The following is a 27,809-nucleotide window of genomic DNA, read 5'->3' on the forward strand; positions in this document are numbered from 1 at the left end:
AAATTAGTTATTATATATCATGAAAATATTACTTAAAGAAACAAAACTCCCTTAAGACATGCAGATTTTTAAGAAAAGAAAGACCAGTTTGCCACGACTTACAATCATTTATTATGTTTGCTGAAAAACAAAGAGTAGTTGAATTAGAAGGTTTTTTTAAAAACTTAAAAAGCATGGCCTATGCCAGCCCGGAGGGCCAACCAACCACTGCTTGAGGACCTCGAGACGGATCCCCTAAGACACCCATCAAAATCCACCAGTGGGATTAGCAGTGTGGTGTCACAAAACCCCAAGAAAAATACAAAACAAGAATTATAAAAGAAATGCACACTGAGTCAAAGTCTAAAAAACCAGCAATCCACATACCACCAAGAATACTCAGCACCTTTTGTCTCCAGAGCCTGAAGGACAGAAGATCGAAAAATCCAGAAGCGAGTAATCCAAGAAAAAAAGAAGTGGGGGGGAAAAAGCACTGCTGTCAGGTTGTAGGCGAGTGTGATCAGGTGGAAAGGGGAGTCATTCTTTGACTTTTAGGACAGTAAGAGAAAAAAGAATTGAAGAACAAAAGCAAAAACCTTTTGAAAGATAAAGACAAAAAGCAGGTGTTCCAGGCTGTCTTCTGCATGTCTGCCACTGTTCTCCAGACCATCTTGACTTTGGTCCAGAACAAGAACAGCTAAGGAAGAAAAAAAATGATTTTTTTTTTTTCTCCAGTTGGACCAAAAAAAAAAAAAAAGGAAAAAGAAGAAAAAAAAAAAAGGAAAAAAAGGAAAAAGGAAGAAGAAGAAAAGGAAAAAAAGAGGGACAGATGGTACGCTGTGACTGGTCTGCGGTCTAAAGACCTGGATATGCTTTCTTTGAAGCATATCACAACTTAAAGAATCATTTTCATAAAGAAAGAAATGAACAAAACAAAGAGAAAAAGAAAAAAAGAAAAGAAAAATTCACAAGATGAGAGTCACCAATCATAACCAAACAGTACAAAGGAAAAATATAACATTGATGGACAGTATTGTAATGATTTTGAAAACAGGACAAATATGAGAGTGATGAAAGGACAGAAAGAATGAGTAAGATCATTCTGTGAACGTTAGTTCAGCACTCTTACCTCTTATTGGTGTACCACCTGGGTGGATAATATGAATGCAAATAAGATTAGAAAGAAGAAGCATTAGTACGAGAAGAAGGAGGCTAGGGCTGGGGAGAAGAATTAAATTAGATTTACAGAATTAAATAAGGTCTTAAAAGAAACTTGAATTACTATACTGGTAAAACAGGAATATATTAGATAGTATTATTAGATCATAAAAGCAAGTTGCATTATACCACAGAGGGCAAAGACCACAATAGGCAGCATTGCCTTTCTCAGAGAAGCAACTGAGTTCTTAGGTCTGGGGTCATATAGGGTTAGAATTATAGCTTATAAGCCTCATAGTCTTAAAAAAAAAAAAAAAGAACTAAACAATATTTTTAAAGACATAGTTGAGGAAAATACTGGCTAATCTATTTAAGTATATATATAGATATGCATATATATATACTGTTATAGGAAATACTAAAGAATAACTAGAAACAAACACTGTTCACTGGATATATCTTATGCTACTTACTATGCTACATTTGTGTGATATAACTTGTGTTCTATTTTATTTCTACACAGTGTTCTTACGATAACAGTTCCGTGGATGTGTGTGTGTGTGCGCCACTAAGGAAATCTGGTGCCTACACTGACAGTTAGTAAAATGCATGCCATGCATTTTATTATTAATAATAATAATAATAATCTGAATATGGAAATTAGTGGGGGGGGTGAAGTGCGCTTCAGAACTAAGCACTTACCAATAGATTCTGGAGATTTAAATACGGAGAGAAGAAAGACAGCATAAAAATATTATTATATTCCTTAAAATTTGGTACAAATTTTTCAGAGTTAAAGCTTTATATACTAAATCATCTATGTTACATGTGAATAATTAATTCTTTATTTACAATAACAGAATGCTAATCTACACAATTCTGCTGACAACAAGCAAAAGAGGCAGTTAACAAGACGCTTTAACATCACAGGACAGGTCAAAAGCTGAGAATTCTGGGAAGACAGGCAGTTAAACAACTTAGAATTCTGTATCAATATTACTACCAATGCCAAAGTAAACAGCTTACTAGTACACATCCCTGAGAAATTACCTAGGGACAGGCTCTAAAACTTAACAAATTTAGAATTATCTCCACTTTTAATCTAAAGAGAGCAAAGGAATAAACTTGGGATGGGGATGGAAGAGGGAGAAAGGGCAATGGGTAGCGAGAAGGAGAGAGGGGGGAGAGGGATGGGGGAGGGGGAGGGAAAGAGAGAGGGGGAGGGAGGGAGGGAGGGGGGAGGGAGGGAGAGGGGGGAGAGGGGGGGGAGAGAGAGAGAGAGAGAGAGAGAGAGAGAGAGAGAGAGAGAGAGAGAGAGAGAGAGAGAGAGAGAGAGAGAGAGGCAAAGCTGGAGTCTACACCAAAAGCAGACTTCTGTAGATCCAGTCACTGGAGGGTTCAAAAATCTTTGATGTGGACGCACACTACTGTGGCTAATGTGTAGAAAATACTCACTCATAATAATATTATAATAATATTAATAAAAATCCCCTCCTTTCATTGGTACTTTGTGAAGGACTTTATAAAAAAAATACATCTGGTTACTCATGAGATAACACTTCTGTGTTTTATGTATTAGTGAAAAGAAAGTAGATGTGCCCAAACTTACTAAACTTTGGTAGTTTGATGAGTTCAAATGCAGAAAAGAGAGAAAACACACTTTAATAAAACTGAATCATTTTAGCATTTAATATGAACATTTTTGGGTTTTAATGGATATAACCATTGGAACTCCTTGCAAGTTCTGAATGAAGTCCAATGTTGAAATAAATTTCGTTCAAAAGAAAACAGAGAAATAAGAAAGAAAGAGGAGAAAATGGATCCATCAAATACTGCGGAAGAGCAGTAAATTAAAAAATTATCAAAAATGCAGTCACAGCACTGAGCAATGTGGATTAAACAGAAGCTGCAAAACACAGAGAGGAGAAGAAAGACTCTGAAACGGGCTATGACATCACAAACGTGGACAACACATTAAATAACAGAGAAAGAGAAGAGGGAGAAAAATCAATACCTAAATATTAAAAATAAATAAAACAAAAATAAAGAGAGAGAAAACTAAAAAGAAAAATTAAAATTCTCTAGGAGCTTGTGGAAACAGTAACAAGACCCTACCTGATCGTAACTGCTTAATACGGCCATTGTTGTTGCTTGTGTCGACAGGTAAGAAATCTTTGAACCAAGTGATTTCTGGATCCGGATTCCCACTGGCTGCACAAAGCATGGTGGCAGTGCGTGTACGCTCAACCACCTTCAACTGTGGGCCCATGTCAATGGTAGGGAAGCCCCTGGGAATTTGATCCTCTGCAAGACAAAAGGTGATACAAACATGTTATCAAGTCAGATACCCAAGATTCAAGAGATATTGACCATTAACCTCTCCCATTAACCTATCATTTGTTGAGAAGCTAACACAAACTAGGTAGCATTGCACTGTTACATTAAGGAACGTTGTTCCTGGCCAGAAGAGTGCACAGTCTAAGAGGCCAACAGCCTAACAAAGAGCTCAGACATGTGTGATAAAAACCATGACCAAGGAATGGATCAAGTTCTCTGGGAGCAGAGAAGGAGAAGTCACTCTACAGTATGTGTCTGATGAGGTCAGTGAGCACCAAGAGGAAGCTGTGAAATGAGCCTTTAGGAACAAGTTGAGTTGGCCAGAAAGAAAGGAACGTCAGAAGTACAGGCACTGAGAGGAAAACTTTTCCTTGAGGGAAAACCATTGATCCAAAAGAGCTAGCTTTACGAGGACATGGTGAACAAGCAGGTTAGCTGGACCAAGCTATCTGTATTTGAATCTGTTATGTTTTTCTTTTAACCTTTAGGTAAAACTCTATATTTTTTCACCCAAGCACAGGTTCAACCTGAATGAATTCCTTTGTAGAGGGTTTCAATTAGTCAGAAAAGTACCTGAAATTCTCCCTTACAAAAGAAGAAAAGAACAAAAGCAACTCAAAAATGCAACACAGAAGCATACATACATTCCTCAGGGTAAGAGAACACTTTCTTCCATTCCAAAGGCATACGCCATTTTCAGTCATTAAAAAGTTGAAACTCCTAAATTTTGAATCTTCAACTCATCCAAAGTTCATTTCTCCCTATCCCACATCAAAATTGCCCCAGATCTTAGATCTTGAGAAATTAAAGTTCTCCTAAGTCCCTCAAGCATGACTACATTGATACCCTGCATGGCCAGCTCTTCCAGTTAGCATTAGAAAGGTATATTATTCTATTCACGGATTGAAGGAATTTTAGTTATATGGGTGAGAATTATCTAAATTAGAACTTGGGTGTTTGTTTGTAGACTATTATGAAACATTTTGACGTCCAGTTGGGCCTGGTGTTAATGTAATCAACATTCCAACATTCCCTCATGACCTCTGATGAATTGTCATCAGCCACCAATTCCAAAATGACTCTAAAGCAGAACCAGTGAGCAGAACAGAAACCATCAGGTGTGGTACCTGGCTTCTACTTGGATGTCTCCCACAATTTCTGGTATGATCCTCTGAGTCTTGCTAAAGATGCACAATTTCAAGGGAAAAGGTCACATTTTGATGACTCCACTGCATTGTTGACCAAATCTGTGTTCTCCACTCTCTCTCTACTTACAGGGTAAACTCAAATCTCCTAAATCTGGCTAGCGAAGTCTTTTAAAATCAGGATCCATTTTTCTCAGCCTCTCATGGATGACCTCCCTCATAGGAAACATTTCTTCTGCCCACAATGAAATTCTCACCATTCCCCAGACAAATCATATCCGATGAGTACACCGTCTGTGTGTCTCTAGAAAGCCACACAACCAAAATCACCGTCTTTATAAAACTTTTCAAAACTCTCTCCAACAGACTTAATCTTTTGCTCCTCATATCAACTGCAGTAGTAAGTACCTAAATCCACTGCCTTGTATTTTTTAATTCTCATCAGTTCATCCTTCTGTAATACAAATTTCTCCATGCCTCGCCTGCATCCAAATCCCCTGCCATCAAGTTAGTCTGGGTTGACAGATTTTGAGAGAACTCCAGTGATTGCTAAGCCTAAATATGAATATATCACAGTGATTAAAAAGTTTCCTGCTACACATAGTAGAAAACTACTTATGGTAGAGAGTTCAGCAGAGGAATAGTTCAGAACCAGAGAGAGAGATTTGGAATGTGAATAGTAAAAGAAAGTCAAAATACTACCAAAGATTAAAGCTCCCAAGAAAGGGAAGATATCCTGAACATGAAATCCAGGTTTCTGTAAGAGAAAATCAAGGTGCTAATAGGGAAAAGTAGACTCTGGTTCTCCCAAGGGAGATTTATGAGAAGTCCAAAAGAAGTTGCTGAAGCAGTTGGGTTTGACACATGGATTCACCACAGGATATTTTCCTGTCCCACCAGCTAATTACGGCCAGAGACTAAAAAGATAGTTAACTTCGATGAGCTACATTTTACTTAAGTTGAAAGATGTGGCTCTTTTGAGGAAGCAGTAGTAATACTTTCCATTTATTTGAATGCTTACAGGCTGCCAGCCAAGCCTAGGTCTACAGTGGACAAGTGTCAGAAACAGTGGTTAAGAATGGAATTTCAAGATGACTTTTCAAGGCTCCAAGGGAAGGTTAAAAATTACAAGTCAGATAAAGAGCATTTTGCAAATTAGGCTATGCTAATTTTAAGACTCTATTCCACTTGAATTTCATCAGACTTTTTTTTTTTAATGGCTTTAAAGCTTTAGTCAATGTGTTTACATCTAAAGCTTAGTTTTAATGTTATTTGGGAAAATAAAAAAATAAAGCAAAAGGCTCAATAGCCATTGTACCACACACATTATATTATTTAACATCTCATTCACCAGCTATTGACCCAGAATGCTTCAAAGAATAAAAATAATTTATTTCAAGTGCCCCAAAATCAACTGCACTGCCTCAGACACCTAGAAATGAGTTTCTAAAAAAGCTCTTATATTTTGTTGTTGTTAATTTTCATATTGAAAGCAATGAACCTCAGTTAATAAAAAAATCACCTTGGGATTCCTGAGCTGTTTCTGTCTTTCCCAGGACATTGAGTCACTCCTGTGGCATCTAACTACTAGTTACATCCACATGCATAAACACTGCTCTACTAGTCATTACTTTTCTTCTACAAGTTCATCTCTCTGAAGAACCACGCCAATATTCTATACCTATCAGTGGCAAATGTCAAAGACTTGAGATTGTTGAGCCGCTTACGAAAGGCTCTTACCAAAGAAATTTAGAATTAATAACCATTTATAAGAAATGAAGACCTCACCTTGGGGAGAGCTGACAAAATTGACTTGTGCCCTATGGAAAGCAGGCTAATACATTTGCATGACCTTTCTTTTCCTCCTTAGCTCATAAAGAACACTCCAGAGCCCCATTTCCATATACACAAGTGTACAACAAAGATAATCTTTCTCGCATACTAATCAGACAAAGGATGTAAAGAGAGTTCCTTTCTTATTTTTAATAAGGGTAATTAAATTCTATCCATCCCCCCCTTTGCACAGAAACTCTTTTAATGCACTTTCTTCATTAAATTTTCATGAGAAACATCACAATGTAACAGATTCAAATAGCCAGTGCTGTTACACATTGACAGTTGTGGCTTGTTTCCAATTTGACTGTCAGGTATTTGGCAATAAAACTCAGTATTCAACATAAAATGAACTGTAGAAATAATGAAATTTCTAATTGGTATGCTTATCTCAGTGGGCGTAGTTTAGACGACGTTAATTGCTTTTTTTCACCTCTACATTTATTGGTGATTTCTATAAAACTGCCTTGGCCATTTGATAACATCAATTTTGACAGCTCATCAAATGCATAGTACCAGAAACTTGAGGAAAAAAAAAAAAATCAATACCCTTTATATGTTAACCACACAAACTTTTACAGGAAAATACAGAAGCAAAAATTAACAAATTGTCTTAATGTTAGTAGCTTTAAACTTTTTACATAAGTGAAAAGAAAAGCATTTTGTCCTATTCTTTAATGTGTTCATTAAGCTTTAAAATGCCTTACTTATTACTGTTCCATATTAATATTCAATCAAGCAGGATTAGCTACTAATTCATCAACAATTTAAATCAGACTTGACCTTCACAAAGCCATTTGGTCCGTCATTTTGAGAGGCCATTAAAGGGCAGATTACTACATACTTGTGCGTAGTGAATCGTAGAAGTCATACATATTTTGTTTGGAATGGCAGCTATAATAGACCTGGAAATATAGCACATTCCTTGAACCTGTTTGGGGTCTTAATAAAACATGCTGATATGAAACTTTCAGTTCCATTAAAGAAAGAGAATAATGAACCTCAGCATTTTTCAAAGTCAACTTCCCATTGCTGTAAAACTTTTGTTAATAACCCCTAACCTCTCCAAGACTTAAAGGAATGTATAGGGAAAACAGCCCGACTTTGTTTTGTAGGGAGTTATGCTTTAGATATCTGTGAATGATAAAGTAATAGCTTTTGCATAATTTGCTCAAACTACTTTCATTGTTCAACCATAAACAATTTTAGTGATGCTTTACTTTTGCTCCAATTCCACAAAACTCAACCTCTCTTATTTGATAGCAAACACAAAACTAAATTGCCTACTAAGTCCACAGCCTCCTTCCAAGGTGGCCCTAAGCAGTTCCTCTTGCCTAATCTTGCTAGGATTCAGTGAGTTCAATCAGACAGGTGCTTTGACTCTAGTCCCAAAAGATTTAAAGAAGTTTTCAATAAAGGACCATTTGTCATGATGCCACATTTCCAATTTTTTAGATTTATAGCAAATATGTTTATGAAGAAAAATCATGTCAATTATATCAACAGTATGCTCTTCCAAAAGAATTATTAAAAGATGTGAATCTGGAGAAAGAGATAAGCTTTTTTAAAATTTTTTTTCCTGGAGAACTCATCCCTCTGAACCACCTTCCTGAGGACCAAACAGTTCATAGTGGCTCCTCTTTAAAAGCTTTCAAAGCTCACAGAGGGCAGGGCTATATGTTACTTCCTTTTTAACCATTACCGTATTCAATAAACACTTGCAATTAGACATATTTAGGAAATTTGGGCAACCATTTCTGCATTTATTCATGTGACATCTCTGAATTCCTACTGGGCTTATTTAATGGCATCTTTTTAAACTTAATTTAATTCTATTCTATTCTATCCCATCCTATTCATATTTTTGGCTGTATTGCATGGCCTGTGGGATCTTACTTCCCTGACCAGGGATCGAACCTGTGCCCCCTGCAGTGGAAGCGCGGATTCCCAACCACATGACCACCAGGGAAGTGAAGTCCTAACGGCACCTTTTTAAACAGTTAATCATTCTTTAATTGTCCTGTGGCTATAGATTGGGTCTCCCCAATTTAAATATAAGTCTAAGAGGCAAAACTATCTTTTACAGTGTCTTAAGTAGTATTAAACTTATAAATTCACAAAAATACTTGTTAATGATGGCTTTCTTCATTTTTATAGTCACAGGTTTTATTTAATTAGCAAACGACTTTCATCATTTAGGATGTGCAATTTATGCTTGGCTCTTTCTTTAACTGAGTGCAGTTGCTACACTAGAAACACACAACTCAGATCCTGCTTTCTTAATTTTACAGGAAGCCTTCCCTCCTATACCGGTTGTAAGTTCCTACAAGTCAAAATGGCAACCACATAACAAAACCTTAAGTGTGAACACAACGAAACTTAAAAGAACACAAGGGAATATGTACCTCTACTCTGCTATCCTATCTTTAGAATGATGGGATTGTTGATGTTCAAACTAATGATAACATCCAAGTGAATCACTCAGTTGCATGTTGAGGCAGACATTCTGGGTCTTCTTTCTGCCAGGAGCAAAGATTTCTGCCAGGAGCAGAAATTTCTCAGTGGCTGCATATCTTGAAGCTTTAGGCATTCATGATGTAATCTTACAGAAGCACAACTAACATTCTTTTTTCATTTTGAAGGATGAAAGAATTGCATAAGGGAAGTTTTTCTTAACGTAAGTCAAATATTAGATGGAGACTGTGAAGAATATTTTCTTAAATAAAGTACTATACCCCTTAAAATATGTTGAAAGGCATGCTTACCTGTTAGAGATACAGTACTACCTAAGACAGTAAAAATCCTCTTGAAAAATGTAAATATATTGGTCTTAAGATGGTCAATAAGAAAGTATCTTCATATTTATGAAAGTTGCATTACAATAAAAGAAAAAGACCTTTTAAACTACTAGTTTAAACAAATCTACTGGGGGACTTCCTGGTGGCGAAGTGGTTAAGAATCCGCCTGCCAATGCAGGGGACACGGGTTGGATCCTCGGTCGGGGAGGATCCCACATGCCGCAGAGCAACTAAGGCCGTGTGCCACAACTACTGAAGCCCGCGTGCCCTAGAGCCCGTGCACAGCAACGAAGAGTAGCCCCGCTCTCCGCAACTAGAGAAAGCCCACGTGCAGCAATAAAGACCCAACGCAGCCAAAAATAAAAAAAAAAATCTGGACAGGGTGAGATGGGGGTCAGGGGCGGGAGGGAGGTCCAAGAGGGAGGGGATATGGGTATACACGTGGCTGATTTGCTTCGCTGTACAGCAGAAGCTAACACGACATTGTAAAGCAATTATACTCCAAAAAAAAAAAAAATCTACTGGACTGTTAATAGATGGACTGTCAATAGATCATCAGTCATTCTCCAGATATTTACTGAAAGCCTTCTTTGTGCCAAGACTGGGCCAGGCCCTGGGTATGAAGTAATCTAGAGAATCTCTATATTGCTGTGATTTAATTGTATCTGTAGGATAATTAGATTCTTCGGGAGTAAAAATAGTACCCAGCCCATAGATGGAGGATTGAATGGGATAATGCATTAAATGTGCCTGGTGCAGCCTGACACTAGTGCCTGGCATCTAGTAAAATATTAGCATATATGTACTTACTCTATCCCAAGCTCCCACAAAAGATTTAAATAGAACAGAGGCAAGTGACTCTAAGGCTTGATATAACAAGAGCTGCAGCAATAAACTGTAAATGGGAGAAATATTCTACGGGAATCATAAAGAAACAGGGATTATATAGAAATGCAAGTGAATTTAGAGGGTAGTGTATGTGCCAAGTAACCTCTTATAAGCTAGTAAAAGCCCTCATTTCTCACTCTGAACAAGATTTTAGGCTTTTGATTAATCAACAACACAAACAGCACAAATAAAACAGATCATATTGTCATCCAATTTGTTCCCCCCAAAACTAACGCTAAATATTTGGGACAGCAAAGCTTTGTTGTGAATGACTGAAAACACTGAAACCATTTGAGACTTATTAGGGTCGCTTGAGGTAAGGCAAGGGTGGTATAATAATTACCATTTTCTGTAGACACAAAGACTCAGCAAAATTGTTACTTGGTCTCAGTCATACATACAGCAGAAAATTCTTGTAAATCTTTTAACTCTAGATTTGGTGTATTTTTACTTCAACATGTTTCCTCTATGCCAATTGCTGTTCTTTGAATAAATATTCATCGTGAACAGTGATAGAACTCTTAATCAGAGTCAACTCATAATGGAAGACACAACAAAAATTATTCCTAATACTTGGTCATCTTTCATTGTTTAAGCAGAAAGGACTAAAGTTTCATGGGATGTAATAATAATTTTAAAACACTTTTACATAAAAAAGATTCATCCTTTAATATGTATCAACTGACTTCTCATTTTTTTGCACAGTTTCCAGGTAGGACAGAATTCTGCCATGTATGTTAGCCAATAAAATGTGGATGAGAAATGGAATTATGAAAAGGATGATAAATATCAAATAATTTCCCTAAGGAGCTCAAGTTCAGCCTGTGCCTATGTCTTTAACCCATCTGTAATTTCTAATTCATTATCTAGGAAGGGCTATAAGTGGCAGGACTTCTGATTTGAGCAGACACCCAAAGACAGTACACAGACCAGAGAAGCAGACAGAAGTAGATTCAGCATATCAACCCTATAACCCTATAACACCGCACAGGGGTCTCCTCTGTAATATGGGACCAATAATGACTACCCCAAATGGCTTTGTCTGGGAAAGGAGACAGATCCGTGTCTCAGAGGCTGGAAGGCTGAGGGGTTAGTAGTTGGAGTATTTGCTTCTTTGTTGAACAGCAAATGAGTTTTCAAGTCATTATCTTTCAGAATAAACCACGCTATCAGGCTACAAACAAGAACTGTTTCTTTCCAGAATACAATCCCTGAAGAGGGGAAAAAACATTTATTATTCTTTTCTTAAAGAACACAGTGTAAATAAAGCTTTTATTTTCACCATTCCATATGGCAGCAGGGTATAATTTGTACTGTTTTGACATCATGACCGTATTATTCAAAATCAATCTTCCTGCAGGTGAATTGAATAAGGGGCTGAAAACAGAAAAGTAAAAGGGAAAGAAAGAAAAGTTAAATCAACATTTTCTAGCAAAGTTAGGTTCCTGGGCCATTATCAAAATGATATGCATATGAATGAAACTGAAAAAAATATATAAAGTGGTTTCTAATTATAAGTCAGAGGCTACTCTAAGTCAAAAAGAAAATATCGAAAGCAGGAGGAAACTGCCAGTTAATAAATGATATTCCAAATGAAATAATAAATATAAGGTCTGGTCCCCCAAAATAATTACGAACAAGATACGAAGAATTTTTAGTCCAAGATCCTCTTCGCAAGTTATTATGTACAGATGGGTATGCTTGTCTTAATATGGCCATAAATCAATCAGAGAAGCTTTTATTTCAGACTGGATTAAGGTATCTCTTAAGGGCAGTTACTGGGTATAAGGGTCTCCGAAGATTTCTCATAAAATTATGCCATACAAGAATAGGAAATTAGACATTGATAAGCTGATAGGAGTCTCATTAGCAGCTACTAAATATTCAGCATACTAACCAGCAACCCACAGAGTATTCCAGAGCAAAAGCTCCATTTTCTGAAACAGTCTTCACATATGGAGGAGGCTGTAAGGCATTCTTGGCTCAGAGTAAAGCAAATTTATTTAGAAGCAATGTATGCAATTATCCTATAAATTGCAAAGTAATGTCTACTGTCTGTGTAGCAGAACACAAACTCATTGAGATTAAATTATCATTAGTATGAATGCGGTAGCTGCAATTTCACATGGCATTATGTTAACCCCCATTGTTGTTAGTGTTTGGCCTTAGCAAATGATCATACTCTTTGTGATCTAAAATTCATTGAGGGGTGGGGGAGGGGATGAGGTCTATTAATACTTGGATATCTAAGTACATATTTAGAAATCAGGGTTATGCATTTATCCTTGGGAATAAATAACTCACTAAAAATCCAATAACATCCATTTTCACAAAGCTCACTGCTTTCTATTAATTTATTTTTACTAACAAGCTGGTGTCATGATACTTATCCCATACACTGTCCAAATTTTTCCCTATTTTGTATATTAACCACTTTACATAAATTAATATTTAAATCATACTATGAAGTTTTTTAAGGAAAAATGCATAATAGAGCTAAGGTTCAAGCATTTACTTCCCATTCTTCTTTGTTTGTTTTTAGAAAGGGACAAAGAATAGTAAACATGGAAAGAGAACTGGATTTGGCTCCTGCCTCCATTATTTGCTGGCTTTGTAACAGTTAGGAATTCTAGTGAGCTCAGAACAAATAAAGCCAAGGAAAACATTCATCCTGGCTGCCTCCCTGTATTGTGGTGAATGTAAACAAAAATAAATAAAATGTTTATGTGATCAAATTTTTCATCAATAAGAAAACTAGAATGAACCATGTGGTTTTGGATTGGACTTGGAGGTACTGGTATGAACTCATGGTTTTAAAAATATATATAATGATATAGAAATCAATGTAATTGTAAATGAGTGTGCATATACACACATACATACACTCCTTATATAAGCTTACTAAACACATCTTCCCTAGCTGTGTGACTCGAGAGAAGCTAGGAGCAGCCATACCCAGTAGAAATGGCCATACCTAGTATCTAGGGCTTGGTTTCTAAATATGACTCTCTAGTGAGAAGAAACAGAGCTCCTTGGAGAAACGACTAATTCTACCCAGCACTGGGACAAGGAAAATACAAGATGTACCTGGAATATGTGTAGTACATAGAACTACTCAAAGAATGACAGGGTCATGTTCAAAGGTCAAAGGAGCTTGAAGGGGTTCTCATTAGCCAAATGTGGAACCATCTGAACAATAACAACAAAAAATAATGAAGAAAAAACAATATCACCACATTATAAAACATGAAATAAGATAAAAAGACATGAGTCTATACTGCTATAAAAGAATAAATTGAAAAGTTTCAGCAAGAATGGTGTATTGGCATAGTCTCTTAAGTAACTCCTGCCATGAATTGATTAAATATAAAGGAAAAGAATAACTCTATGACAGAGAAGCCCCACAGAAACAGCCTTGATCAAGATACCAACATTAACAATATCAATGATGGGATAAATCAAACTCGTGCTGAAAATAACATAGCATCACTTCTATGATATTTGCTATAGACTAAATGTTTGTGCTCCTCCAAAAATCCGTATGTTTAATCCTAGCACCCAATGTGATGGTATTTAGAGGCGGGGCCTTTGGGACGTGATTAGGTCATAGGGCACAGCCTGTATGAATGGGATTAATGCCCCTCTAAAAGAGGCCCCAGAGACATCTCTGCCCCCTCCATGTGAGGACACAGAGTAAAGAAGATGCTCTATGAGCTAGGAAGTGGGCTCTCATCACACACACAACTATGAGAAATAAATATCTGTTGTGCATAAGTCACCCAGTATATGGTATTTTGTTACAGCAGTCTGAACGAACTAAGATAATATTACTGCCAAAGATCCACAATCTAAATATGATCATGAGTAAACATCAGCAAAACCCCAAATAAGCACATTTTATGAAATAACAGCCTTGTTATCTTCGAAACTATCAAGACTAGGAATGCCAAAGGAAGACTGAGGAACTCTTGCAGATTGACAAAGGCAAAGTGTAATTTTGAACTAAAGCCTTCGAAGACATTTAGAGAAATGTGAATAGGGACAGTTGATGGAACCTAAATGGGACAATGCTGAAATGTAGTATGAGGTGAATGGGGTCTGAGAATTACATGGTTATGATGCATCAATGTTTACTTCCTGATGTGGATGGTTGAAACTACAGAACGTCCTTGTCTGGAGGAAATACAGGTACCTAAGGGTCGCAGGTATCATGTCGGCAATTTACAAATAATTCAGGAAAAATAAGTTCTCTGTGTTCTTAGTTTCCTTTTTTTATACAATTGAGATGGTTTCAAATTTTAAAATCATGTAAGTAAATTATTATAATTACTTTGTTACTTAAATGAGATTTTATAAGTCTTTAGATTATCTTATTAATATCTTAGTTGTGCAAGATTTATTCCCAAAGCTTCTGCATAGCTGCATGTCCCAGGCATTTTTGTCCCAACTCTGAAAAATATTCCCAAATGTGTACTTCATTAGAGGCCCCCGTGAATACAGATTAGCTAAATGACATTTCAACTGTTATCAAATTTATAACAATAATAATAGCAAAAAACTTTTAGATCTGAAAATATGTAAATTCCTATAAAATTAAGACTTAGAAATATTTAATTATCAACCAAATGAACAAAATTTGGTAATAATTCAAGAGTAAGGCTCAAGCTCATGAAAAAAAATGTGGAGAAATCAATACTCTAAAGGAAAAAATTCAGTTATGATTTTTGTTTAGAGAAGTGAAAATGTGAAGTGGACAGACGCTTTTTAATTTTCTTCCCAAATGTCTGAGAAAGTTTAAGATAGAAGATGAGCTGTTTGGTAAGTTTCCTTCCAACTAAAATCTTGTCAACTTGACTTAAACCCCAGAATTGCTTCAGAAATACAAGAGTTGTTTCTTAGGCCACACTGTTGAAATTTTTCAGAAATCTACCTTCCCCCTTCTCTCCACCTCTTCACAGTTCTCCCCCTGGACCTACAACACAGTAACGACAAATGTTTGTCATCCTGTTGTCTTTAACGATTTATGGGAATGGGGGCAAGAGAAGCAGGCACAAAAATCACATGATTCAGACAAGTCTAAATACATTTTCCGAAGAGAACATTTCACCATCTAACTCCACTCAGTAGCATTTCTCATAGTTTTGAATGACTGCTATTTATCTGAAGGGAGAAGACAGATTCTGAAAACAAAGGTGATGGCAGTTTTATTTGGGGGGGGGTATTGTGGAAAAAATATATATACGGTGTTTTACTGTAAAGAATGCAAACTACAAGAGCACGTGAATAAACCTTTAACAGAACTTGTGTTTCAAGAATGTATTATATATCTATGGAGGAAGTCTCCCCCCAAATAGAAATAATTTTCTATTTCTATGTCAAAAGTGAGCCTGAATTTAACAGCAAAGAATTTCCAAAAAGAACTACTTACATTTGTCAGTCTTAAGTCTTTGGACTCACAACCTGTCAATATACGAAAACTGCCCAAAGAAATATAACTATGTTTTCCTTTTTTTCAATTTTTGAGCTTTTCTCTCTCTTGATATAAACTTACCAAATAAAGTAATACTATATCTAAATGCAAACACAGGATACACAATTATTCAATAATTTTGAAATATCAAAAATAATACACTGCTACTCAGTGGAAGCTCAGACATCTGGAAACTAACCAAATAGAAGAAAAACTATCAAAAATGGACAAAATCACCACCAAAAAGTACATGAATGAAATCTCATAGTCTTTGCTCCTAGAAGAGCTATCAGGCTTCCATATATAAAATTCTGAAGGCTTGACTTTCTTCAATAGAGGTTAAACTCAGCAAATTAGAAAAAGGGTTACAGGCAAAGCTGATGAGCTACATACATCTGAGGCACCTACGTAACAGCACATGTCCCTGGACTCTTTTCTTCACCAGTATAGGTGCCCCGGGGTGGAGCACAGCACCGAGCACAAAGTAACTGTATCTGCCAAATGAGTAGTGACCCATCTTTACCTTCAGGAACTGACGGAAGGGGCTGGTATATTAAGCCATTTGTTTCCCTACATGCTTTGTCTCAGGGTGAAGGCAAGAAAGGACTGTGTCTGCCTACACACGTGAGCTCAGCACCCTCACTATCAATGTGGCAGGTGCTCCCTGGGCATCAGTCTAGAATGGGATGGAGATACCCATAGATTTGCCTCAGTTTTCCCCACCAACAACTCAATCCCTGCAAACTGAAGACAGCTGAGCATGCCAGGGGAGTTTCTCTCTAGCCAGAGAAGAAACTCACTAAATATCAGAGTATGACAGTGAATGCCTTTGAATGAAAGGTAAAGTAATTTGAGTTGTACTCCTATGAAGACATGCCATTAAGACTCGCTTTAAAAATAACTCATAGTTGCTGCATTTCAATATGCTACACGCCAATTAAATAGATACAAGTTTCCAATGACAAGATACTAGTGATACAATAAACCTTTTTCTTACATACTGAAAACAACCCAGAGTTGTTCATTTTCATTTAGTTGCAAGAGACTGACATATTGTTATAAATTTAGGCAACATACAATCTCTAATTCCTTAACAAAGTGACAGCAACTTGACAAGTGAAAAAGTTATCGCAGCCTTGAATTCACTGGCATAGAAAGCCAACCTATCCTGCAGTTCTTCCCACAGCACAAGTGGATGGTTTTACGTTTACTGCAAGATGAACGCTCTTTCAATTGCTTAGTGATATGGCTATGAGGCTGCTGAGCAAATAATGTGTGTGCATTTGCTAAAGGAAGTGAGAACTGTATTTCAGCCACTGATCCCTAAAATACCCAGTGTAATTTAGGTGCTTATTACGATAAAATACACAATACAGCTTTGTAAAATGTGCATGATACGTTTCATGGGCAAATTATAATCAAACTGGCAAATTTTATAGTTTTCCAGGAATTAACTCAGAAGCATATAAAATATAATCAAGAGTGCTTGCCCAGTGAAAGACATTTTCCATTTTGGTTTTGCTAATGGCTATCATAGCCTTAGCCTCTGGTGCTGGTGACTTGGGTTTGAAAGTTCATAGATTTCCATTTACTGAGAACCAATTGGGCACAGCATAGGAACTTTGATGTTGAAATCCTGACAGATCTGCTCCTTTGCAAATAGCGGTTAAGTCACACAATAAAGCCAGTCTTTGGTGACTCTCATGTAAGCCTAAGCTACTTTCCTGAAACATGGTGAGTGAGGTTCTAGAAAAAAACTTTCTGGGATATCAATTTTCTTGATGGGTTTTAATATGATAGAGATTTAAGAACATTCTAGCACATACAATCATAGTTTTTAAATGTTACCCTCTTCTGCTGTAAGGAAAAAAAATGCAGCAGAAGATTTAAGACTAGGTTGGCCCATCCTCACCTCTCTTTCACTCTCAGACATACATTCTTTCTTCATATTTTGAATTCATTTCCTGGCAGGGAAGATAATATTTGTCTTTTTTTTTTTTCCTCTTTTTTCGTAATTTGGCTGTGCTGTGCAGCTTGTGGGATCTTAGTTCCCCAACCAGGGATGGAACTCGGGCCCCAGCAGTAAAAGCACCAAATACTAACCACTGGACCACCAGGGAATTTCCGATAATATTTGTCTTAATACTTATATTCCACCCCTGTCAAAGAGCCTACTGTGTGTTCAAACATATGGTGACATGTTTCTAATAATTTAACTTTTTTTTTTTTGCGGTACGCGGGCCTCTCACTGTTGTGGCCTCTCCCGTTGCAGAGCACAGGCTCCGGACGCGCAGGCTCAGCGGCCATGGCTCATGGGCCCAACCGCTCCGCGGCATGTGGGATCCTCCCGGACCGGGGCATGAACCCATGTCCCCTGCATCGGCAGGTGGACTCTCAACCACTGTGCCACCAGGGAAGCCCATCATTTAACTTTTAGTTATTCTATTTAACCCACGGCAAAGTTCATCAGAGGTATCTGGACTCCAGGAACCTTACAGTGTTAATGAGAAAAAAAAATTTTTTTTTTCTGGGTTGTTCTTGAAAAGGCAGATATTAAATGGAAAATTTCTCACTAAAATAATTTATGAATTGTAGAACATGAGATAATTCTGAGGGGAACTATGCCATGCTGATAAAATATATGATACTAGCCCCTAAGACAGAGCCAATTACAACAAATCTTATCAGAGTGATTTTCAGAAGAAAATGCCTAAGCAGATCAACTAAAGTCAAAGGCATGCCTTTTGGTAGATATTCTGAAGGTTTGACTGTTTTCAGTAACTGGGTCTATAGACATTACCTCATTCAGTTACCAAAGTTTGTATGTTTCAACTGATTGATCACAGATAATTGTTCAAATGGTGTTTTGCAGGTCTTTTTTTTTTAATTTGACAAAATTTAAAAGTGGAATGTACACTGGCTATAATTTCTTGTTTTTCAGGTTCAAGTTATTATATCTGTACTTTATGGCACAGATTGGTAGTTCCCTTAATTTCCCATGAATCCTATTTTAAAAGAGATCTAACCTACTTCATACAAAGTCAAGCTGAAATTATGGATGTTCACTTTGTCCCCTTTAACAGAGAGGGTGGCTGGCCCATAACCACCCTCCTGGATTTTCTTAAGAAGATGATGTGCAAACTTGGCCTTAACAGAGGTGAATGTTAAAGTCTGAAACTTCACAACCAACCACAGAGTCCTCCTTTAGTTTACACTTGTCAAGGACGTGAACCTCAAACTGATGGACAAAACCTATTGCAGGGTTTCCCTGGTGGTGCAGCGGTTGAGAGGCCACCTGCCAATGCAGGGGACACGGGTTCGTGCCCCGGTCCGGGAAGATCCCACATGCCGCGGAGCGGCTGGGCCCGTGAGCCGTGGCCACTGAGCCTGTGCGTCCGGAGCCTGTGCTCCGCAACGGGAGAGGCCACAACAGTGAGAGGCCCAAGTAACGCAAAAAACAAAAACAAAACTATTACAGCTTGGCCAGAGAGGCAATAGTTGTGGATAATTAATCAAAATAATCCAATCTCATCTACTTCTCCACATCACATAAAAATGATCCTCTGATTATCTAGAAGATCAGAGCCCAGGATACCAGGACAATTTTTTATTGTTTGCTGGAAAACAAGTCTTCCTGAGTTACCTTTGGGTATAATTCCCCAGGTTACACTGAGGCAATTTAATAAACAACTGTCCTGTGATCTTGCAGAGAATTAAACATGCATATGATGCAGAGAATATTCTTTACAACCTGACAATGTCCTCATTCTGAAGAACGATGTAAGAGATCTTTTTCCCCTGGTTTCAGTTTCAGGGATAGTTATGAGTATGTTTGTTTGTTTGTTTTTTTCTGAAGAACAGATTTGTTTTTATTTTATGGACATTGTATATCTGTGTCACAGGCCTCTCTTTCTCATTTCCAGAGGGGTTAGGAGATTTAGAGCTAAAACTGTGGTCTACTTCTAGCAAAGGCACAGAAGTTCATGGCAGGGCTGCACTCCTGACATCAACTTATCTCATGCCAACGTCTTCCTGTTCTGCCATCACAACATTTTATCTCATCATAGTGACCATTCCTCCGTAAACTAATAATATCCCTTTGAAGCAAGGTTATGATAGACACAAATGTATACATATTATAAATCCATTTGTTTTCAAAAATAGATAATGAACACAAGAGATGATCCCCAAGACATCAAGAGACATCGAAAGAAATCAATCCACATTGCCCACAGCAGCCTATGAGAAACGTTAGTTACCCGCAGTTATGATGAATCAAAACCAGTGAGCTCAGTAAACAAGCTTCTGAGAAATAGGGCATAAAAAATTTGACTTGATGAACACTAACTTGAAGGAGGGAATAAAGGAAAAAGAGATGGAGAGAGGTATGGAAAGGACAAAGTGACTATATTTTATTTCTATTTTCGGTAAATCACTTTTAAATATTCAGCCCATGATAAAATTAAATGAGTGTATCTTCTGAAAACAGATTTATATTATCCCCACATGCATTTGTATAAAGCATATTCTTACATTACTTGCAGAAAATTATATTCACATTTAACAAACATTAAATTCTATTACTATTTGTTCAATTTAACAAACATTTGTTGAACACCTCTCAGACTCTCTGTATGAAACAATGTTTCTTTAGCACTTGAGCGCTCCAAGAACAGTCCCTCAAAAATCTTACTATATAATGGTGGAAACATGCATGTGCTCAGAAGGAACTGTGTGAAAGAATCAATAGCTAAGAGAGCGCACAGGGTGAGGGGTGAATTTTGTCAAGGATCAGGGAAGCCAAGACTAACAGTGTCAATAGAATTTTGACAGACGGGAATGTAGTTAAGGGTTTTTGAGGCAAAGGGAAGAGTATGATCAAGGTGCAGGGATATTAAACAGATGGATATTCAGGGTGAAGTGTGGCCCCTGACTGGGTGCATTTGTTTGGGGACAGGATTAGGAAGACAGAGTGGGAAGTTATGCGGAAGCATGACAAAGATATGGTCAGCTCTGTCTAACCGTGAGAAACTGGAAGGGTTGTAGGGTCCATTTGGTAGGAAGTACGGAGCCAAATATTTTTAAACCAAGAAAGTAAGAGTACAGTGTTCACATTCTAAAATATAATCTTTGTTAAGTGAGTTTAGTTGGCGGGGGTGGGAGTGGGAAGCAAAGATAAGATCAGTTAGAAGGTTGCTGCATTTGTTTTAATGTAAGATGATGAAGTTTGTGTTTGAATACAATTCCTGGGAAGATAATGGAAGAGATGAGTTAGAATCATTTTGGAGAAATATTTCACAGGTTTAGCAAACATTCATTTTATTTAAGGGGAAGCTGAGGTAAAAGTGAGTTTCAAGTTTCTAGTCTCCTAGTTTCGTGGTGTACAACTGTGGGTCGGCAGGGATGGACGATTTTACCTAATATAAGAGATTCGGGAAGACATGGGGAAAGCTCAAGATTTAAAATACAGTTTTGAGTATGATTCACATGAAAAAAATAGTTGGAATCCTGTGATGGATGAGATGATGCAGGGAAGAATTTATAGTGAGAAGAATATGGGAAATAACCGTATTTAAGGGTCTTACATGATGAAATAATTTCCTTTAGTAATTCTAATTTGTTGCATATGTATGATGGATCATATTATGTGGAATATTTCTACATGCTGTGCTTGTAAATCAAGTAATCTGTTGACAAATGCTCCAAGTATTATTTTCCCACAGGATAGCATCTTTGCTTATTCCTATTAAATATCAAAAAATGTGATGAGTAATTACACTTTTCAAGAGTTACAGACTTTAGATCTATGTAGACATAGATAAAAATATGTGTGAATATCTGCCTCTGCAAGGAGCGGCATATGAGAAAACCATGCAAACTGTGAGAGAAGATGAAGTAATACAAAATTAATGAGAAATAAACTCCAAAGGAAATTATTTAAATAGGCAGCATAAAATTATTCAAGTTGTAAATTAGCCAGAAAACAACAAAAACCTCTAATGTTAACTTAGGATGTCAAGTCAACTTTTTTTTCTTTTAATCATTCCAAAAGAAGAAGTATGCTATTCTCAACAATTGTTTCCAGCCATGTAATCATCCAAAGAGGTGCCAATGTTTCAAACATGTTCACTTAGTGTGTCTATACTCAGATCGCCATTCACATACTGTGTGAAACATCTGAAGGTTAATAAGAGCCAGTTAATTTAGGAGTGTGATGCCAATACAAGCGTCACTGATTAACTCAGACAGAACTAAGCTCAAAGCAAAAACCAGAATACGGAAACACTCAGAGTTGAGGGGAACAAACAGACAGTCTGTCCACTTTTTATTGTGTTACTAGGAACTTGAAAAATTGAAGGCTCAGCCTATAATGTTTAAAAATATAAAATAACATTTCTCTATACACAAGTATGTGTTCTTGATGTTCTATAGGCTTATATATTGTTCTAGTATTTAAAACAAGAGGCTATACACATTTTCAAGCCTCTAATATTAGTACATGTATTTACATGCATATGGTACCTCCCACATTTGGAGTATTGCTAATATTAAACAATTCAATGTGTTATATAGTAAATACTTAATATTTACCAGTAATACCACAACACTGTCTCAGGTAAAAAGCAAAATGAAAACTATATTCTTTGTTCTGTATTGTAACTGTGGCTCAAATATTTTAAGTCCGACAAACATTTCAGTTGGTTAAATGGCCTACTTGACAATGTATCCACTAGACACAAACACACAGATATACATGTGCTTACATGAATACACATCCTCCAACATGATTTGTGGTAAGAACTGTACCCCATTTAAGAAGACACCATATTTTTCAATCATGACAAGAATATTCCTTCCATGGGCCTGCCATTGGTAGTGAGCTTACTCTACAGCTGTCATTACAATTATTCAACACCAGCAATAGTAAATATCAATTCTGGATTGAAAGTAAGGTTGAATAAACTTCATTCCTGGCATGTCCATGATACCTAGATGGCAAAGTTCCTTTAAAAGCATAATCAATAAGACCATAACTAGGGGGTGGTTTTTGCTTAACAGACATCTGACTCCTTCAAGTGTGTTTCTCTTTTTCTTTCGTTGTTATTTCCAAAGGTATATTTTCCAATAACTGGTAATCTCTTTTTTAAGTGATCATAACTTCTGGAGGCCTTAAACCTTATGACTCATAGAATAAATATGTTTTGCCATTAATTATTTTTTAAAATTCTGCTCTATATGATTTCTCTCCATCAAGTGGCATTCAGAATGGGAGTTTTTATACACTAAACTCATTTAACTCCATCCCTGTATTATCCATATCTCATTAGTTTTTTATTTTCAAAAATAAAAACCCTCATTATTATGGGTAAGAGTATATGGCAGGTCATCTTTTTCCATTCCTTTCTTTAAAAAAAAAAATAATAATGATTTTTTAAAGATCACCTAGGATGCAAGACTGCCAGAATGGTTTAGCAGCCTGATGAACCAGTCTCTATGAGTGGCTTCAAATCCCAACCTGTGTGGGAAATGATGTGATCATTTTCAATCACTTCACTATGAAGGAAAATCATTAATTGGTTTTCCCTGGACATTGCCAACAACATTTCTATAGAATTCATAGGTATAATAATTCAAATTTCCAAATTTAAAGATCCTCCCAGTGTTGACTTTGAGTCCCACTCAAAGCAACATCTCTTTGCTTGTAATAAACATCCACAGGGCTTCCCTGGTGGCGCAGTGGTTGAGAGTTCGCCTGCCGATGCAGGGGACGCAGATTCGTGCCCCAGTCTGGGAGGATCCCACATGCTGCGGAGCGGCTGGGCCCGTGAGCCATGGCCGCTGAGCCTGCGTGTCCGGAGCCTGTGCTCCGCAACGGGAGAGGCCACAACAGTGAGAGGCCTGTGTACCGCAAAAAAAAAAAAAAAAAAAAAAAAAAAAAAAAAAAATCCACAGACTTCGTGAATACACAGTCAGTCAAATTAAGCCTTGGAATGGACCAAACCAGAAATGGGATCTAGCCAGCTTGCTCCAATTAAACAGAGGACAATGTGCAGAACTAGGCAAAGAAGTAAAGACAAAATAATGCATACTGGGATTTGGGTAGAATTTTTTGGTTGTATTCCAATCTTAGCTAAGACCTAAGCTGAAAACAACCAGTGGTAATACCAAGGCGACTGCACCACCACTTATTTAAAAGGAAGCGCATTACAGAATATTGAGCAGAGTTCCCTGTGCTATACAGTAGTTCCTCATTGGTTATCTATTTTAAATATAGCAGTGTGTACATGTCAATCCCAAACTCCCAATCTATCCGTCTCTGCCCCCACCCCTTCCCCTAGTAACCATAAGTTTGTTCTCTAAGTCTGTGTTTGTTTTATAACTAAGCTCATTTAAAACCTTAATGGGAAAATAACTGGAAAAAGAATAGATACTTGTATATGTATAACTGAATCACTTTGCTGCACAACTGAAACTAACACAATATTGTTTATCAACTATATTCCAATATAAAATAAAAATTTAGGGAGCTTCAAGATGGCGGAAGAGTAAGACGTGGAGATCACCTTCCTCCCCACAGATATACCAGAAATACATCTACACGTGGAACAACTCCTACAGAACACCTACTGAACGCTGGCAGAAGACCTCAGACCTCCCAAAAGGCAAGAAACCCCCCACGTACCTGGGTAGGGCAAAAGAAAAAAAAAGAAAAACAGAGACAAAAGAATAGGGACGGGACCTGCACCAGTGGGAGGGCGCTGTGAAGGAGGAAAGTTTCCACACACTAGGAAGCCCCTTCACGGGCGGAGACTGCGGGTGGCGGAGGGGGAAAGCTTCGGGGCCGCGGCGGAGAGCACAGCAACACGGATGCGGAGGGCAAAGCGGAGAGATTCCCGCACAGAGGATCAGGGCCGAGCGGCACTCACCAGCGGGAGAGGCTTGTCTGCTCACCCGCCGGGGCGGGCGGGGCTGGGAGTTGAGGCTCGGGCTTCGGTCGGAGCACAAGGAGAGGACTGGGGTTGGCGGCGTGAACACAGCCTGAAGGGGGCTAGTGCCCCACAGCTAGGCGGGAGGGAGTCCAGGAAAAGGTCTGGACCTGCCGAAGAGGCAAGAGACTTTTTCTTCCCTCTTTGTTTCCTAGTGCGCGAGAAGAGAGGATTAAGAGTGCCGCGTAAAGGAGCTCCAGAGACGGGCGCGAGCCGCGGCTATCAGCGCGGACCCCAAAGACGGGCATGAGACGCTAAGGCTGCTGCTGCCGCCACCAAGAAGCCTGTGTGCGAGCACAGGTCACTCTCCACACCTCCCCTCCTGGGAGCCTGTGCAGCCCGCCACTGCCAGGGTCCCGGGATCCAGGGACAACTTCCCCGGGAGTACTCACGGCGCCTCAGACTGGTGCAACATCATGGCGGCCTCTGCCGCGCAGGCTCGCCCCGCACTACATGCCCCTCCCTCTCCCCGGCCTGACTGAGCAAGAGCCCCCGAATCAGCTGCACCTTTAACCCAGTCCTGTCTGAGCGAACAACGGACACCTGAGGGCGACCTACATGCAGAGGCGGGGCCAAATCCAAAGTTGAACCCCGGGAGCTGTGGGAACAAACAAGAGAAAGGGAAATCTCTCCCAGCAGCCTCAGGTGCAGCGGATTAAATCTCCACAATCAACTTCAAGTACCCTGCATGTGTGGAATACCTGAATAGACAACGAATCATCCCAAATTCAGGAGGTGGACTTTGGGAGCAACGATATATATATTTTTTTTCCCTTTTTCTATTTTTGTGAGTTTGTATGTGTATGCTTCTGCGTGTGATTTTGTCTGCATAGCTTTGCTTTTACCATTTGTCCTAGGCTTCTGTTGGTCCTTTTTTTCCCCTTTTTTTAGTATAGTTTTCAGCACTTGTCGTCATTGGTGGATTTGTTTTTTGGTTTGCTTGTTCTTTCTTTCTTTTCCTTTTTTTATAATTACTTAAAATTTTTTTTCTTAATAATTATTTTTTTGTTTTTTATTTTAATAACTTTTTAATTTTATCTTTCTGTTTTTCTTTCTTTCTACCCTTTATTCTGAGCCATGTGGATGACAGGCTCTTGGTGCTCCAGCCAGGCATCAGGGCTGTGCCTTTGAGGTGGGAGAGCCAAGTTCAGGACATTGGTCCAACAGAGACCTCCCAGCTCCATGTAATATCAGACAGCAAAAATCTCCCAGCAATCTCCATCTCAACGCCAAGACCCAGCTTCACTCAACAACCAGCAAGCTCCAGTGCTGGACACCATATGCCAAACAACTAGCAAGACAGGAACACAACCCCGCCCATTAGCAGAGAGGCTGCCTAAAATCATAATAAGGCCACAGACACCCCAAAACACACCACCAGACGTGGACCTGCCCACCAGAAAGACAAGATCCAGCCTCATCCACCAGAACAGAGGCACTAGTCCCTTCCATCAGAAAGCCTACACAACACACTGAACCAACTTTAACCACTGGGGACAGACACCAAAAACAACAGGAACTGCGAACCTGCAGCCTGCGAAAAGGAGACCCCAAACACGGTAAGTTAAGCAAAATGAGAAGACAAAGAAACACACAGGAGATGAAGGAGCAAGGTAAAAACCCACCAGACATAACAAATGAAGAGGAAATAGGCAGTCTACTTGAAAAAGAATACATAACAATGATAGTAAAGATGATCCAAAGTCTTGGAAATAGAATGGAGAAAATATGAGAAACATTTAACAAGGAACTTGAAGAACCAAGGAGCAAACAAACAATCATGAACAACACAATAAATAAAATTAAAAATTCTCTAGAAGGGTTCAATAGAAGAATAACTGAGGCAGAAGAACGGATAAGTGACCTGGAAGATAAAATAGTGGAAATAACTACTGCAGAGCAGAATAAAGAAAAAAGAATGGAAAGAATTGAGGACCATCTCAGAGACATCTGGGACAATATCAAACACACCAACATTAGAATTATAGGGGTCCCAGAAGCAGAAGAGAAAAAGGGACTGAGAAAATATTTGAAGAGATTATAGTTGAAAACTTCCCTAATATGGGAAAGGAAATAGTTAATCAAGTCCAGGAAGCACAGAGAATCCCATACAGGATAAATCCAAAGAGAAACACCAAGACCCATATTAATCAAACTATCAAAAATTAAATACAAAGAAAAAATACTAAAAGCAGCAATGGAAAAACAAAAAAAAATAACATACAAGGAAATCCCAAAAGGTTAACAGCTGATCTTTCGGCAGAAACTCTGCAAGCCAGAAGGGAGTGGCAGGACATGTTTAAAGTGATGAAAGGGAAAAACCTACAACCAAGATTACTCTATCCAGCAAGGATATCATTCAGACTTGATGGAGAAATTAAAACCTTTACAGACAAGCAAAAGCTAAGAGAATTCAGCACCACCAAACAGCTCTACAACAAATGCTAAAGGAACTTCTCTAGGCAGGAAACACAAGAGATGGAAAAGACCTACAATAACAAACAGAAAACAATTAAGAAAATGGGAATAGGAACATACATATCAATAATTACCTTAAATGTAAATGGATTAAATGCTCCAACCAAAAGACAGAGACTGGCTTAATGGATACAAAAACAAGACCCGTATATATGCTGCCTACAAGAGACCCACTTCAGACCTAGGGACACATACAGACTGAAAGTGAGGGGATGGAAAAAGATACTCCATGCAAATGGAAATCAAAAGAAAGCTGGAGTAGCAATTCTCGTATCTGACAAAATAGACTTTAAAACAAAGACTAGGGGGCTTCCCTGGTGGCACGGTGGTTTAGAGTCTGCCTGCCGATGTGGGGGACGCAGGTTCGTGCCCTGGTCCAGGAAGATCCCACATGCCACGGAGCGGCTGGGCGCATGAGCCATGGCTACTGGGCCTGCGCGTCCAGAGCCTTGCTCTGCAGTGGGAGAGGCCGCAGCAGTGAGAGGCACGCGTATCGCAAAAAAACCAAAAAACAAAAAAAAACAAAGACTATTACAAGAGACAAATAAGGACACTACATAATGATCAAGGGATCAATCCAAGAAGATATAACAATTGTAAATATTTATGCACCCAACATAGGACACCTCAATACATAAGAGAAATACTAACAGCCATAAAAGGGGAAATCGACAGTAAAACAATCATAGTACGGCGGGACTTTAACACCCCACTTTCACCAATGGACAGATCATCC

At 38.2% G+C, this 27,809-nt stretch overlaps 1 protein-coding gene across 1 annotated transcript in view; it reads right to left on the reverse strand.

Moving 5' to 3' along the window:
• Positions 1-27,809, reverse strand: part of PTPRD (protein tyrosine phosphatase receptor type D) — a 523,277-nt gene that overhangs the window by 197,104 nt on the left and 298,364 nt on the right. Inside the window, exons 5-6 of the mRNA XM_060153475.1 lie at positions 3,253-3,441; positions 1,109-1,126 (exon numbers count right to left, since the gene is read on the reverse strand). Of these exons, the coding sequence (XP_060009458.1) occupies positions 1,109-1,126; positions 3,253-3,441 (207 nt within the window). The remainder of the gene's footprint in view (positions 1-1,108; positions 1,127-3,252; positions 3,442-27,809) is intronic.

The sequence above is a fragment of the Lagenorhynchus albirostris genome, chromosome 7 (genome assembly GCF_949774975.1).
Source record: "Lagenorhynchus albirostris chromosome 7, mLagAlb1.1, whole genome shotgun sequence".
Taxonomy (NCBI): domain Eukaryota; kingdom Metazoa; phylum Chordata; class Mammalia; order Artiodactyla; family Delphinidae; genus Lagenorhynchus; species Lagenorhynchus albirostris.